Source organism: Arachis ipaensis, chromosome B04 (assembly GCF_000816755.2).
Source record: "Arachis ipaensis cultivar K30076 chromosome B04, Araip1.1, whole genome shotgun sequence".
Taxonomy (NCBI): Eukaryota; Viridiplantae; Streptophyta; class Magnoliopsida; order Fabales; family Fabaceae; genus Arachis; species Arachis ipaensis.
Window position 1 is genome coordinate 1,302,650 of NC_029788.2, and position 14,317 is coordinate 1,316,966.

Here is a 14,317-nt window from a genome sequence, read left to right on the forward strand (position 1 = left end):
AATACTAATAGTTAATAGAAGATTTTCAAATAGTGAAAATTTATCGTATTTTAAAAAAGAGAGAGCTTGAGAGTTATATTGATTATGTACTCTTTATGTAGAATTGTATTGTATATCTTTTTTCATTATTTTATTTCTTCTGCAACACGGTTGTGTTCTCCTTATAAATCGATTATTCTAATTGTACAAGATGTCTCTGGTACGGGTTGTGAGATGGATTGGAGACTTGCGAGTCGAGGCGGACGCCGGATTATCTGACTTGAGCAATGGGGTGGGTACCTGCAAAGACACTCCGACGCTCAAGTCAGAATGGATCTAAGAGATATAAGGTGTGAGGAATGAATGAGTACCTGAGGGGCCTGGAGCTCCCTTTACATAGGCGATAGTAATTATCTTATCTTATCTTATTTGGTTAAGATAAGGGAGGTATTTGAATTTGAGTGTTGGTTAAAAGTTCTAGTGGGCCAGTTCCTGGCCTTTTAGAAGGGGCGAAGCGGGTCAGACTCGGGTAACCAGGTTCGGGGACCGTTCCAGGTGTAGGATCCATGGGCCGGATCCGTAACAGTTGCCCCCGGAGCGAGAGAGTGAGGGTGCTCAGTCTCATCGCTGGAGGAACCTTTTCCTTGCCGTTGTGGTTTGGCAAGGAGATCGTTGTTTGGTTTTTCCGGTCGAGGTCAAGGATTTGGGGAGTTCCTGGCCGTTTCATGGTCAGGCGAGGAGCGCGTTGTTTGGACGTCTCATCACATGCCGAGTTTGATGACCGTTCCGAAGAAGGGCCCAGAGATCGGGTCTGGAACAGTTGGTTGCCCCTGGAGCATAAGAGTATGCTTTCTTGGTCTCAATGCTAAGTCGTTGGAGAGTCCGATTCTCTGTAGTTCGGGAGACTGTGAGGGGCCTGGAAAGGGCGTGACGTCATCCTGCACCAATTGGTAGGATGTTGGTCAGTCTGGCTTTCCGCGAGTTGGAAGACTGTCAGCTCATGCTTGTTTTGTGTGGCCTTTTTTGGGCCGTTATTGTGAACTTATTTTAGGCCTCTTGGTGGGCCGATTTCAAGACTTTGTTTATTTAGCTTATTTGGATTTCCGTTTTGTTGGTTTTGCGGGTGATCGATTTTTGGGTAGTCGTTTACTTATTTGAATATCCGTTTTATTGGCTTCGGGGTGATCGATTTTCGGGTAGCCGTTTACTTATTTGGATATCCGTTTTGTTGGCCTCGGGGTGATCGATCCCCTAGGCCGCCATTTTTTGTTATTCAGATACCCTTTTTTTATTTGGATATCCGTTTACTTATTTGGATATCCGTTTTATTGGCTTCGGGGTGATCGATTCCCGGGTAGCCGTTTACTTATTTGGATATCCGTTTAATTGTTTGGATATCCGTTTTGTTGGCCTCGGGGTGATCGATCCTGGGCCGCCATTTTTTGTTATTTGGATACCCGTTTTGCTATTTGGATATCCATTTTATTGGCCTAGGGGTGATCGATCCCCCGGGGTAGCCGCGTTAGTTCGTGCCATCGGACGGGGCAATGCTTTTGAAAAAATGAATTTCATTTGTGGTTTGAGCCTCGTTAAAACCTCCCGATGTGGGTCGTTTTATTATTTGGATATCCGTTTTGTGGGTCTCGGGGTGATCGATCCCTAGGTGTAGCCGCGTTTAGTTCGTGTCATCGGACGGGGCAATGCTTTTGAAATAATGAATTTTATTTGTGGTTTGGGCCTCGTTAAAACCTTCCGATGTGGGTAGGAAAGAATGCCCAGTAAGAAAATATACGATTGAATAACTTAAGTAATAAATGAAAGTGAAGAAGGCAAAATATAAAAGGTAAAGAGATAATCTTAAACGACTTCGATCTTGTTACTTTGGAAGGATGATTCTACATATAGTAGCGCCGTAAGTTGGTGGAATTTCAGGATCTTGGGAGCTTGGTCATGTCTAGTCTTTCGAGCTTGTAGGCTCCTTTCCGATTACTGTCTTGATTTGGTAGGGACCCTCCCAGTTGGGCGTGAGCTTCCCTTTTCTGGGAGTGGGTAGACCGATGTCGTTTTATCGTAAGACGAGGTCTCCTGGTCCGAAGTCTCGTCGTACCGTGCTACCATTGTACCTTAGGCTTATTCTCTGTTTTAGGGCTAGCTCCCGTAGGTGTGCTATGCTCCTGACCTTGTCTGTAAGGTCCCACTCTGCTTCTTTGTCGTTTCCTCCCATGGTTCTGCGTGGACTTTAGTCTTGGCGTGCATCGAGGTCGGCAAGGAAGATGCCTGCCGCGTCTTGGGATCTCTTGCGGAGGGCCGAGTTGGTGTTCTCGCACTCTACTGCGACTTCCCAGTCCCCGTGTATTGTTTCGATAATGCCATTATTGGCCTGAAACTTCATGATTAAGGTCTTGATGAAGATGATAGCGGATAGGTTATTGATCATCTTTTTTCCGAAGATGATGTTGTAGGCAGTGGAGTCCTTAAAGGCCACAAACTCGGAGAGGATGGTCTTCCTCTGGCTTCCGGTTTTGATGGTTAGTGGTAATCCTATGGAATCGTTCGGTTTGAGAAACTTGTCTCCGAGTCCGGTAACCCAGTTATGGTGGGTTTGCAGATTTTCGTTTCAGAGACCCAGCTTGTCGAAGGCTACTCTGAAGAGGATGTTGGAATCAGCTCTGGTGTCGACCAGTATTCTTTTCACAAGTTTGGTTTCGAGTTTTGCCGAGATGACGAATAGAGCGTCTTCCGCCGAAGTGCCATGTTGGCAATCATCGGGGAAAAATGTGATTACCGCTAGAACCGAGGAGATTGGTGCTTGGTTTCTTATGGTTAGGACTTTGAGATCCTTTTTTATTGCTGATTTTGACGGCGCCAATGTACAAGATGTCTCTGGTACGGGTTGTGAGATGGATTGGAGACTTGCGAGTCGAGGCGGACACCGGATTATCCGACTAGAGCAATGGGGGTGGGCACTTGCAAAGACACTCCGACGCTCAAGTCAGAATGGATCTAAGAGATATAAGGTGTGAGGAATAAATGAGTACCAGAGGGGGCTTGGGGCTCCCCTTTATATAGGCGATGGTAATTATCTTATCTTATCTTATTTGGTTAAGATAAGGGAGGTATTTGAATTTGATTGTTAGTTAGAAGCTCTAGTGGGCCAGTTCCAGGCCTTCTAGAAGGGCAAAGCAGATCGGACCCTGGTAACTGGGTTCGGGAACCGTTCCGGGTATAGGATCCATAACACTAATAATAAATGTATTTTATTCTGTCAACAAAAGATCATAATCATATAACAACCAAGAAACAAAATTCTACCAAAAATAGAGGTTATTGCAAATAATCTCTGCACTACACTGATTCACCGAAAGATTAGGTCAAGTAAATTAATCGCATAATGGTACAACTCAAATTTAATTTGTTCTGTATAAACAAGTCAAAACAAAGAAGGTACACTATTCACTTTGAATCGTATTTTATTCAATTTTCACTCTTACTAACTTGAGTGTCGGACTGCTTTTGCAAGTGTCCACCGCCGTCATTCCTCTTAAAATCGAGGTATACCTCATCCGTCTCAGGTGAAGGCAAGCTCAACCTTGGACAGACGCAGAAACATTTTAGCGTCCATCGTGGGCCGAGTTTATTTAACCCCACCATTATTTCTTCTACTTGTTTTACCCTATTTTGCAGGTTATAATCAATGGCAGAAGAACGAAATAATTCACCACCTCCTCTTTTTGTTGAGATCAAACTGTTAAATCAAAAACAGAATGTCCGAAGTAATGAGGAAGAACAAGATCACACCTCGAAAATCAAGACTGCGGTGAATCTCGATCATGGTTGGTGAGCAAATTTCACCTCCTCCTCCTCCAACAACTCAAGTCGAGTTATTAGCTATGAACATTATGCTACAAGTCAAAGTCCAAAGAATGGCCGACCTATTAGCTCATAATGATGATATATAAATTATTTTTATAATCTATTTATTCTAAAAATACTTGCTACTCAACCTTATTTTTTTCATGTCTTATCTAATATAACATTACAAATAAAATTAAAATTAATTGTGATGCCTTTACAAATAACTTGATTAATGTATAAATAAAAATGATACAAAAAATATAAACTTTTATTATTTTCTATTATTTACTTTTATATTTTTGCATCTTATATCTTCACTGATTAATTGATCTTTGCACTTATTATTAATTATTGAAGGTTGATAAAACTTCAAATCAAGAGCATAAGCATTACTCATTGATCATCTCTTAGCAATTTTTTAATTCCGACTCATATATTTAGTTTATTCACCATACAATCCTAAAATTATAATTTAAAAATAAATGTCATTAATCTTATTATCAATTATTGGAATAGTTTGTTTATAAACAAGTTGTTTTCTTTGACTCTCTGACATTGTTTTGTCTCTCCTGATTTTTTCATCACTTTGTTGATATAAATAGTACTATTATATCTATGTATTATAAAAAAAATCACGTAAACAAGTAACGAAAGCACAGACAAGGATTCAAATTTAATTTTCTTTCCCAACCAAGGTCATCGGCATCACATTGAGCAAGACCTCGCAACTCAGTACAAATTCTTTCAAATTTCTTGCAACTGACAAGGGTAATGACACTTTTAATTTACGAGAAAGTATAGGGGTCAATGGAGTATCTGTATAATGTGTACAGTGGGGTTTAGAGATGTTTCAGTAAGATATCAGATGTTTATTATCCTTGGTACACGGATGGTTATTCTAGATAGTATGAGTGTATTATGTCTGAGAAATTAGTAGTATTTTATCCTGGATGTTCATTTTTTAACTCATATTGGACCAAATAAATAACTCATTGTACACATTGTACAAATACTCCATTGACTCCCCAGCGAGATTCTTAATTTAGTTTTTAGTGAAAAAGCATAAAAGCAAAACTACTTCTTATTCTTATGAACACAATACAATACATTTCTTATTCTTTTTAAATTGAGCTATATGCATTGCAAGATTCCTCTAGTTGTTTTTACATTATTAATTCTAGTCATTTCTATTTTATTTTTCAATTGCATTTTGAATGCGCAATGTTCATGTTTTGGTTTTGGTGATAGTGAGTATCTGTTTAAGTTTAGATCTTCACCTTGTAATTTTATTTTATCTAATTATATTCCTTTTACATAATTAAAAGTGTCTGAAAATTTTTTTTATTGCGTTTGTTTTTTTAAAGAAATTTATTATTACCATAAAAAGGGATAAAAATAAAGTGGTTGGGCTTTTTTTTTGGAAAAATTAAGGTTTTCAATTATTTGACAGTTGCATTATGACAATGATGGCCAAAACTAAAGAACGTTAGTAACTTAATTTATTGGATTAATTTTTTAATTACTTTATAATGACTTTCGAATAGTTTTTTAAACCTTTGCTTAAAATACAATTATATTTTTAGTAAATTGATCGATAGTCTGTGTACATGCCTTAGTTTTTATTAGGTGCTCTAATATTTCATAATTTTAGTCATGTATTCATTATAATAGGTATATGTTCATGTAAGTGTTTTTTCTTGCAATTTGTTTATATAAACCATTAGTTAACCATACACCTCAGCTATATTCTTCAAGAGTTACAATGTATTATATGGTGGAATGTTAGAATTTTTATTTCCACCATCTTTTTCTTCTTCTTATGTTTGATGTTTAAATTCATGGTAATACCTTGAAAATTGATTTGTTCAGTTTGCACACGTAGACACTTAACGACCATGTGTACGAATTAACGTTTTATATCAGCAGTCATTGTTAGTAATTAACAAAAAAGTAACACTACCCAGAACACTAAAATAAAGAAAAGAAGAAAAAGAATAAAGAGCCAACCTCAAAGGAATGTGAAACTAAAAAGGGCACTTCAACAACAAGACACTGACGATCCAAGAACCTCCAACGAGCGAAGGAAAAATTTCTAGGCAAGAAATTCAAAATGATAAAATGAAGAAGGTTATGGAGAATTTTTTTTTAGAAAAAATGAACAGTGCAAACGTTTTAGGAAGAGCGAAAAAGAAGAAAGAGAAAAAGAATTGGGTATTTATAAGGCACTAAGTGCAAGGGAGTAATTTCCTACCCCTCATTTATGACGCACGATTACCAAAGTAACCATAGAGGTAACGTGCGCGAAGAGGCGCAATATTTCAAATTTTCCAAAAAATATGTTAAGTACCCGACCTATTCCTGAAAGGCGGTATACCCGAGTGACGTGTCAACACTCGAAAGAACATGCAAAATTTACAAATGTTTGAACCCGACCTCATAAAAGCTCGAATTTAAGTAGGGACACTGTTCATACCTAACCTCAAAATGCCTCCCCTATACCTACCCGATCTCGTGAAGATCGGGCGTGACGACAACAGTTCAACTCTACTTATCTAAATGAATAATTAACTCCTAAGATATCTCACACTTATCTAGAAGGGAGATCTCAACAACTTCCCTAGGAAAAAAGGAACGAATATCCACCATTAAAGGTGGAATTCCTCTTAAAAGTTGATTATCTTTCTACTATAAATACACTGACACTCTTAGGTATATTCAGAACTGAATCTACAAAAAACCTGCTTGAACTCTTGCTAACTTAAGTATTGGAGTCTCTTGCTGGTACCACCCCCACCTCCTCACGAGAAACTCGAACGACAGCACCTCGACACCAATTGAAGTCTGTCGTTGTCCCAAAAAGAGTTTAAACCTCACGTTCAAGCCCAAATCACCGTTTCAGGTAACCATTGGAACAATACTATATACTTCTCAACTTCTAAACCTGTTGCAAACCCACCGCAAACTCTTGCTCTAATGCGCAACCAACATGCGGTTTTTTATTTTGGGATTTTGGATATGGAGTTTTACGTATAAATAACAATGTCACACAATTATGTAACTTTTTAGAATTTGCTACCTCATCTCCTTCATTAGCTAACTAAGCATTTTCAAGGACTAATTTATTGTTCGCGTCTTTAGGACTTATTCAATGAATCTTTGAGTTTGTTTGGAAACCATTTAACATGAGAAAAGAATTCTATTTCCATTAAGAAAAGAATTCATTTCTATTTGAAATTCAATTTTATGATTTGGAATAACTATAATATATTAATGGAATAGAATTCAAGTTTGAAGAGTGTGAGAGTTGATTTGGAAATCAGACCCATTTTGGTCTGATTTACAAATGAAGAAAAAATGGGAATTAGAATTCTCAAAGGAATTCAAATTATTCATTTTTAGTTGTTCCAAAGCAAGAACCAGAATTCAACTCTTGAGTAAATTCTAATTCCTAGCATTCCAAACAAGCTCTTTTGGATACCATTTTAGGAGAGATTTAGATAACATTTTAGAAGTGAACTTTAAAACAAAAGAATATCATCATGTAAACTAGATATTATGCTTTGAAGTTTAATTTTTTGACTTTCAAAAGAATAGTATCGAGTGGTCAATATCAAATCTTTCAAGGAGACAACGAGGTTTTAACTTTTAACCATTTCTAAAGAGTAGAAAATACTCACTTTTTATTTTTGATATTGGATTAGTAGTGATATTTTTCTAGATTACGTACTGTTAGAATATTAATCTCAGATGTAAAACCGTTTAATTTGAGATACAAAATATTTAGAAGGTAAAGAGATAAACTAAAAAAATTTTAAAACGTGCAAATCGGACCATCTATCATTCTCTCCTTTCCGTGCCATAATAAGCAAAAAAATTAGCTGGGAACACTACCAAAAAAATGTTGATCACGATTCAATCTAGTAAATCTACTAAACCAATACTGATTAATGCTTATTTGAATGTCATGTAGCTTCCGGAAAAAAAAAGCGCCCTTTTTTTTATTAAAATTCCTTTTGTTATATATGTTTAGGTAATTTTTATCCCAGTAAAAATAGATTCACTCAAAAAATACATAAGAGCGTCTTTTTCTTAATTCTACACGGCTATCTTGCCATAGCGGCTTACATTTCTCCCTGAAATTCTGAAAACAATTTTGCTGAATTGCAAGCAGAAAGAAGCATTACCGTACAAAATTCCTGATTTTTTCACAATAAAGTGGTGAGACAAATTCGTAGTCTACTTGAGAAACTCATGAAACATACAAGCACACAAGGCATCAGTCATAAAATTTCTACAGCTTCATTAAGTTAATAAGAGCTCAACTGCTAGGATGATCATGAGGATATCTTCAACTTATCTGATCACTCGGCAGTGTCTTCAGGTTCTTTGAATTTCTTCACTGATTTTCCCCAGACATCTAAAACAGCAGCACGCTGTAATTCTTTCGCTGTCACCGTGGTAATGCAAAAACGTGAGAAAAAATAGATCATCAGCTTTCTGATGTCTGAAAATATGTGATGCTTGCTAAAACTGAAACAGTAGTTGCTGAAACATTTTTATGGATATGAATGCACATAAGCAGGTTGGGGATGCTAACTGACAGCAGCAACTATGAATAAATGCAAAACTATATGTAAATCTTGTCCACATGACCACATACTACCACCCACGTTCTAGAATTACTGATCCTAGGAATGACATATATTTAAAAAATAAATAAATAAAGTAAAGAAGAAAAAGAAAAGCAAAATGGAGCAGTTGACTTTAAAGAGCATCAACTATAATTCTAACTAAAGGGAGGAGGAAGAATAATACATCTACAAGTAAAAAGTTGACAAAATCCTAAAAAAAGCATAATACAATACAGCACGAGCAGATAAGTATAACAGCAATGACAGTGCATTTTGTTTCAGCATATCTGCTTTTAGCTTTTTTTCGATGATTAGCATCATTTGAGCCAATGTCCAACTCCACATCACATGTAGATAACATTGTTTAGCATCAACCAAGCCCCCAATGAAAAAAGAAAAAAAATAAGCAAAAAGATTCCATTACCTTCCTCTAGTGATAGCTGAATTGATCTCTTCTCCAGCTCTACAGCATGTCTGCTAAGTTCCACAGAGGAAAGTGATCGAAGCACTGTCAAAAGACATTGTTAGCCGTCCACAAATTCAATAATTTAATAACAAAGCAGTTAAGGGATTATTTTATGGTTTCTGGACATACTTTGGATATATTCTTCTTGGTCAGAGTGGTCTAGTTTCCTTAAAAACATCTGCAATTGTTGGTATCGCTCCTCCCAATGCACACTTTTCAATCCCTTTGGATTACCACTGGCAGGGCCAGAAGAAGCTGTCATATAATTCGACTCAACCGGTGGTAGCCTCAAGGGAGATTTCCCAAGAGAAATAGGAACCGAAGGCTTTCTGGATGAGCTCATTGAAGAAGTCATTGGAAAAGGTGCAAATGCTGGAAAACATGAAACCTTTGGTGCCTTTATCAGAGGCTTTAGTTGAGCAGTCTCCTGTTCACAACAAAGCTGGCTCAAATGCTGACAATAAGCATTAATACTTGGATTTTCGCAAGCAGTGCTCTTGCCCAATTCTGCCTCTGATTTTCTGCGAACATACACAAGATGTCCATTTGCAGCATTATTTCCAGTAGATTGTTGAATAAGGTGATTCACTGGGAAATCAGGCAAGAGTCTCTTGGAGCCAGAAACACTATTAGAATCAGGACCAGCATCTCTATCCTTCAACAATGAGGAGCTTACAAAGGTGGGCTTTGTCATTTTATTATCACTCTGTAGATCTCTCAGAGCTGTCTTCCTTACGGCAACTTCCAGCTGGTTATCACAATTAGGCAAGTCCATTTTAGAATTGCTCAGACCATACTCACAAAATTGGAATATATACTTTGTCGAACCATTTCCTGTTGTCCTGCAAAAGGTACATATTAGTAGTTGAAAGAATAATCTACTTTTAAATCATATCAAGAAATAGCTTTTTAAAACCAAAGTAACCTAGATAATTATGCAGAGGAATCTGTGTTTCTGCAAATAATTGCATGTGTCAGCTCTCAGGATTACCACATGCTCTATAATTGCTAAACAGGGAATTAATTTAAGACTTTAGACATAGATTATCAGACATCATGTCCACAGCATGCAGACAAGGCATGAAGAAAGGTTTAGTTGTTTCAATGACTTCAATCTTTTTGTTCATGGGAAATGAATAGATCCTCTTCTTTCATGTACTGATAATTGTTGAGACAATACACAGGTACAGTGGATCAAGTGCAGGATTAATATCTAAGGTGGTCTGAACATGTGCGAAAAAGGCCCGTACAAGCCCCAATGAGACCTAGTTAATACAATCTACCTATTGAGACATGACTTAATTGTTGTTCCACTGATATTAGATTGAGTTAATAGAAATGCTAATAACCCCACCCAAAAAAATGAAAGTCTCGCTTGAATCCCTTATGTATAACATTAGGGAGGCCAAGTCCTTTGAAATATATTTGAAGCGAATATGAGAAAGTTTAAAACCTGCTTTAATTCCCACTTTCTATAGCTCTGCATAATCTACTTTAAAATGGCTGGCATTGTCATCAATAATGTAGCCATTCATTTTTTGTTTTGTACACATATAGCCACTTATTAGAACCCCCTGTGATGTTGGTGTAGTTATTGTCACGAAAAACCACTCATCCCAAATGCTTAAGCTGATAGGAGAAGGTAACACTAATGGTTATATCTCTAACAATTATCCTTGCCGTTGTTACGTTAACCCAGGCATCTCCTTTACCATGTATAGCATAATCAATAGATCAATGACGAAAACAACAAGTCATCTTGTTTAACTAGATGAAGTTGGCTACACACATCAAACATCATAATGTTCTATCGTAAATAAATCATGGTTATATTTCAACTTAACAACAATAATCAATGATGGAAAAAGGCTTGATTGGCTCTGATCAATACCATCCAAAAGTGCTTGCTTCATCCATTCGTGACATCACATTATTGGCCTCATATATATAACTGAGTAAGATTATTAGGTTTACGGTGAATGTGCTTTTCGCTATCTGATTTGAAGTGTAAAATCTCTCAAACAAAAAGAATATTTGTTATAGAAGAAATAGATCTTATGTAAGGTTATAAGCCTAGCCTATGATAGGCAATAGAAGCAAATAACACGTTGAGCTAGTCTATACAACGCAAGAGAACTCCATAGCAATTCACAATCCCCTAATGAAACGACCTACTCTTGATGTACTCAACCCCTACAGTTGATAGGTGCACTAAGTCCATTCATGATTTGAATCCGTCGGGATAGATCCTCCCATGCCAGTAGTTTAGTTCACTCACTTGAGGCAAGGGAGTAACTCATCAGATCTTGTGATGCACTAGGAGGGAATCAACCAAGCTAGGAAGAACCCTTTCAAGTCTTCAGGCCACAAAGTTGTTTGCCAATATGTAAGGAGAAAAGTCATTAGAGGGCTCGTTATCCACACGGTTTTCTATGTCAGGGCCCCTCCCATTTCTCTAGCCATAAGCTGCGGCAGCTCCAGCTTGAGACCAAAGTCTAAAATATCAGAATGATCAAAAGGAAGATGCTACTGCCACTAAACTGAGGTTGCTGAATAAGCCGAAAAAAGAAGCTACACCCCAAGCTTGGGTCCTTGAATGCTGCAGAAGAGAGGCAGGAAGCCCAAACCCCAGCAAGGAAATTCTATTGATCCTGATCTTTTTTAGTTTAGATGAAATCCTCATGCAAGGCATAATATTCTTTTACCAAGTGGGATAAAAGTCAAGAAGGTAAGCTTCTTATATTGGATTTTTTCTGGGAAGGATGCTATTCCTGACTTAAGGAATAGAGGGGGGAAATGAATAGAATTAATATTTTTAATATACATAAAATAATCCTGGGTAAAATCATGCGCTACTAGAATTAAGTTCTAGATCATTTAAGTTTCTTATTTGTGTTTGCCAAAATAGTTAACATCCCCCCTCCCCCCAAAACACAATAAAAAGAAAAGATGTAGCAATCTGCAGTATTTGCAATGTTCCATTCTTTTTCTATATTTGAAGGTTTGAACTCTTTAAAAAGTACCTGTTGTTGACATTAGATGTTAATGTTTTCAAAACTAACATTTATATGGGTGGATCTTCATTTAGTGCATTAAAAATAGTACCAAATCTGTAAACATTTTCAAAGTCAACAAATGAATAATGCATGTTAATGTTTGATCAACAGCACTGAAACTGAGCACAGGGATATGACATTTGCAAACAATAAAACTCTCAAAGGGCAGAATGATGCAAGACTAACGTGGTTATAAGGACTATTGAATATGAGGACAACTTATTATTTTGGGCTACACTGCAGTTATATCAAGGTAGTATAGCAGTGTTGTTTTATATTTAATTTCTTTGATGCATGTAGCCTTGACCAGTAGGACAGGGTTAAGATTTAGATGTATTTGTGATTATTTTCTCTCCAGATGTAAACCGTAGGTTACGGCTATATTACAATCATGAAGTACAGATTCATCATAAAACCATATTGTGACACAATAAGCTGAGTTTCTCCCATCAAATAAACGTGATCATCAGATAAAGCAATAGTGTGTTACATAATTTATAGTTCTATTTCTTCCAATTTTATATGTAGCTATTCCCTGTTACTTGAATCCCTACAGAAATAGATGGAATAAGAAGATTTCAAACTGCAATACAATTGGTAAATCTCATCTCAATCCATCTTCCATTCTCTATCATAAATAAATTCAGCCAAAAGCAATCAGAATATTCGAAAATGCTAGAGAGAGAGTACCAGTGCAGTCAGCATCCAGTGAGATTGGTGGGGTGGTTGCGAAAGCAGCGGAAGGAAGATGTTGAGTGTTTGTCATGCGTCACACCAGCTGTGTTACACCCTTACCATCATACACTATGCTTAGATCATGTTATATAAAACGGCAAGAACATTACAAAACGTACTCTTTGATCACCAATTCATTAATTCAACCATATTTGAAATTAACCTTAGGGTAATTCTAGTGATTACCTAATATTTTACTAATTTACATTATACTAAATTGCTAAATTATATTCTTGAACACCAATCCTAATTACCTTAAAACGACAATAATCATTAGAAGTTCTCTAGTTAAATTTGCTAACTCAATTTCTTAATTAATCCAACTATCCCTTTAGACACATAAAAACAGAAATCCAACCCTACATAACCCACCTCAATCTTAGTTAGTCACTTGCAAGGCTCAAATAAGCTTAATCGTATGCTTAGAATATCCTTTGTCCAATCTATACACATAATTTCAGTTGCGTAGAGCTTTTTTATTCGTTTGTTTTTTGATAAAAGTTGCTTAGAGCTAAATAATACAACATATAACAACATCATCAAGTCATCACAATTAAGCATAGTCACGTTCATCCAAAAGCATTATACTCATTTAATTATCAAAGAATCACAACAAACGCAATAAATTTTACCAAACGCTTCATAGGTTTTTAAGAGAATAGCGCTTAATTTCATTTAAGACCCCTACCTCAAAGTGATTAATTTGCAGAAAATGGAGGTGAGGTTGCGGTGGCGGTAGCTAGTAGCTCCTCGGCAGTAGCTTCAGCAGACGGTCACGTCCAAGCCAATGGCTCCAGCAGACAGAGCAGAACTGAGACAGTATGGTGGCGGAGCTGCAGCGGCAATGGCGGAGCAGGACAAAAACGGTGGGGTGGCTGGCCGAACAACACCAGCAACGTAGCCCGCAACAACACCCACACCATGCAGCACCAGCGTGGCAAGGCAGAAACAGGAAGAGACGGCGTCACGGAAAGGCAGGGGCAGGGGAAGAGGCAGAAACAGAGGCGGTGGCAGAACCTGTGGCGGTTCCAACGGACCGGGACGGCAGATCGTGGCAGTAACAGTGGCGGAGGCGGAGGCAGAACACCTCTCTCTCCTCTTCTCCTCGAAGCGCTCCTCCTGTCTCGGTATATGAGTAAACTAGGTTTAAGGTGGGATTGGATTAGCTTTTTGAAAGAAGAATTTTCTTGTAAGAAATTTCTTTTTGGATATGAAAGTAGAATGAATGTTATACGTTCACGCGATAATTTTTGGTGTTTTTTTAAAATTATGAGGGGTATATAAATTAGATCTGTGTTTAAAAAATTTAAAAAAATTGGGATACACAAATCGGATCTATTGATTTGTGTTTAAAAAATTAAAAAAATTTGGAATACACAAATCGGAGGGTCTGACAGAAATTGGACAGTCTAATTTTTGTACCTAAAAATCGGACGGTCTAATTTCTGTACTTCTTAAAAATTGAACGGTCCGATTTATACTCCGTAAATTAAATCATCTCACATTTTAAAAAAATATCACAGTATATCACAATTTAAAAAAATATCATTATTAACCTAATATTAAAAATAAAAATGTGAAATTTCTTTTATAAA

The 14,317-nt window shown here is 37.0% G+C and overlaps 1 protein-coding gene across 6 annotated transcripts; it reads right to left on the reverse strand.

The window, feature by feature from the left end:
- On the reverse strand, positions 7,869 to 13,926 carry LOC107638324. Of its 6 annotated transcripts, none has more exons than XM_021120358.1 (5): positions 13,411 to 13,926; positions 12,678 to 12,791; positions 9,061 to 9,765; positions 8,890 to 8,973; positions 7,869 to 8,281 (listed from the first exon to the last, which is right to left on the reverse strand). In XM_021120358.1, the coding sequence occupies exons 2-5, from the start codon at positions 12,751 to 12,753 to the stop codon at positions 8,196 to 8,198; spliced, it is 951 nt and encodes a 316-aa protein (XP_020976017.1). In that variant the 5' UTR covers positions 12,754 to 12,791; positions 13,411 to 13,926; the 3' UTR covers positions 7,869 to 8,195. The 6 variants fall into 6 exon arrangements, with proteins under 6 accessions (XP_020976017.1, XP_016197030.1, XP_016197028.1 ...); XM_016341544.2 differs by having other exon boundaries at positions 12,678 to 12,765; positions 13,411 to 13,925; XM_016341542.2 differs by having other exon boundaries at positions 12,678 to 12,777; positions 13,411 to 13,925.

Coding starts and splice junctions, on each gene's coding strand:
- LOC107638324 (XM_021120358.1), bottom strand. CDS start 12,753: ATGACAAACACTCAACATCTTCCTTCCGCTGCTTTCGCAACCACCCCA. Junction 8,974..9,060: donor CCAAGAAGAATATATCCAAA/GTATGTCCAGAA, acceptor GTCTTTTGACAG/TGCTTCGATCACTTTCCTCT. Junction 8,282..8,889: donor TCAGCTATCACTAGAGGAAG/GTAATGGAATCT, acceptor CCACGGTGACAG/CGAAAGAATTACAGCGTGCT.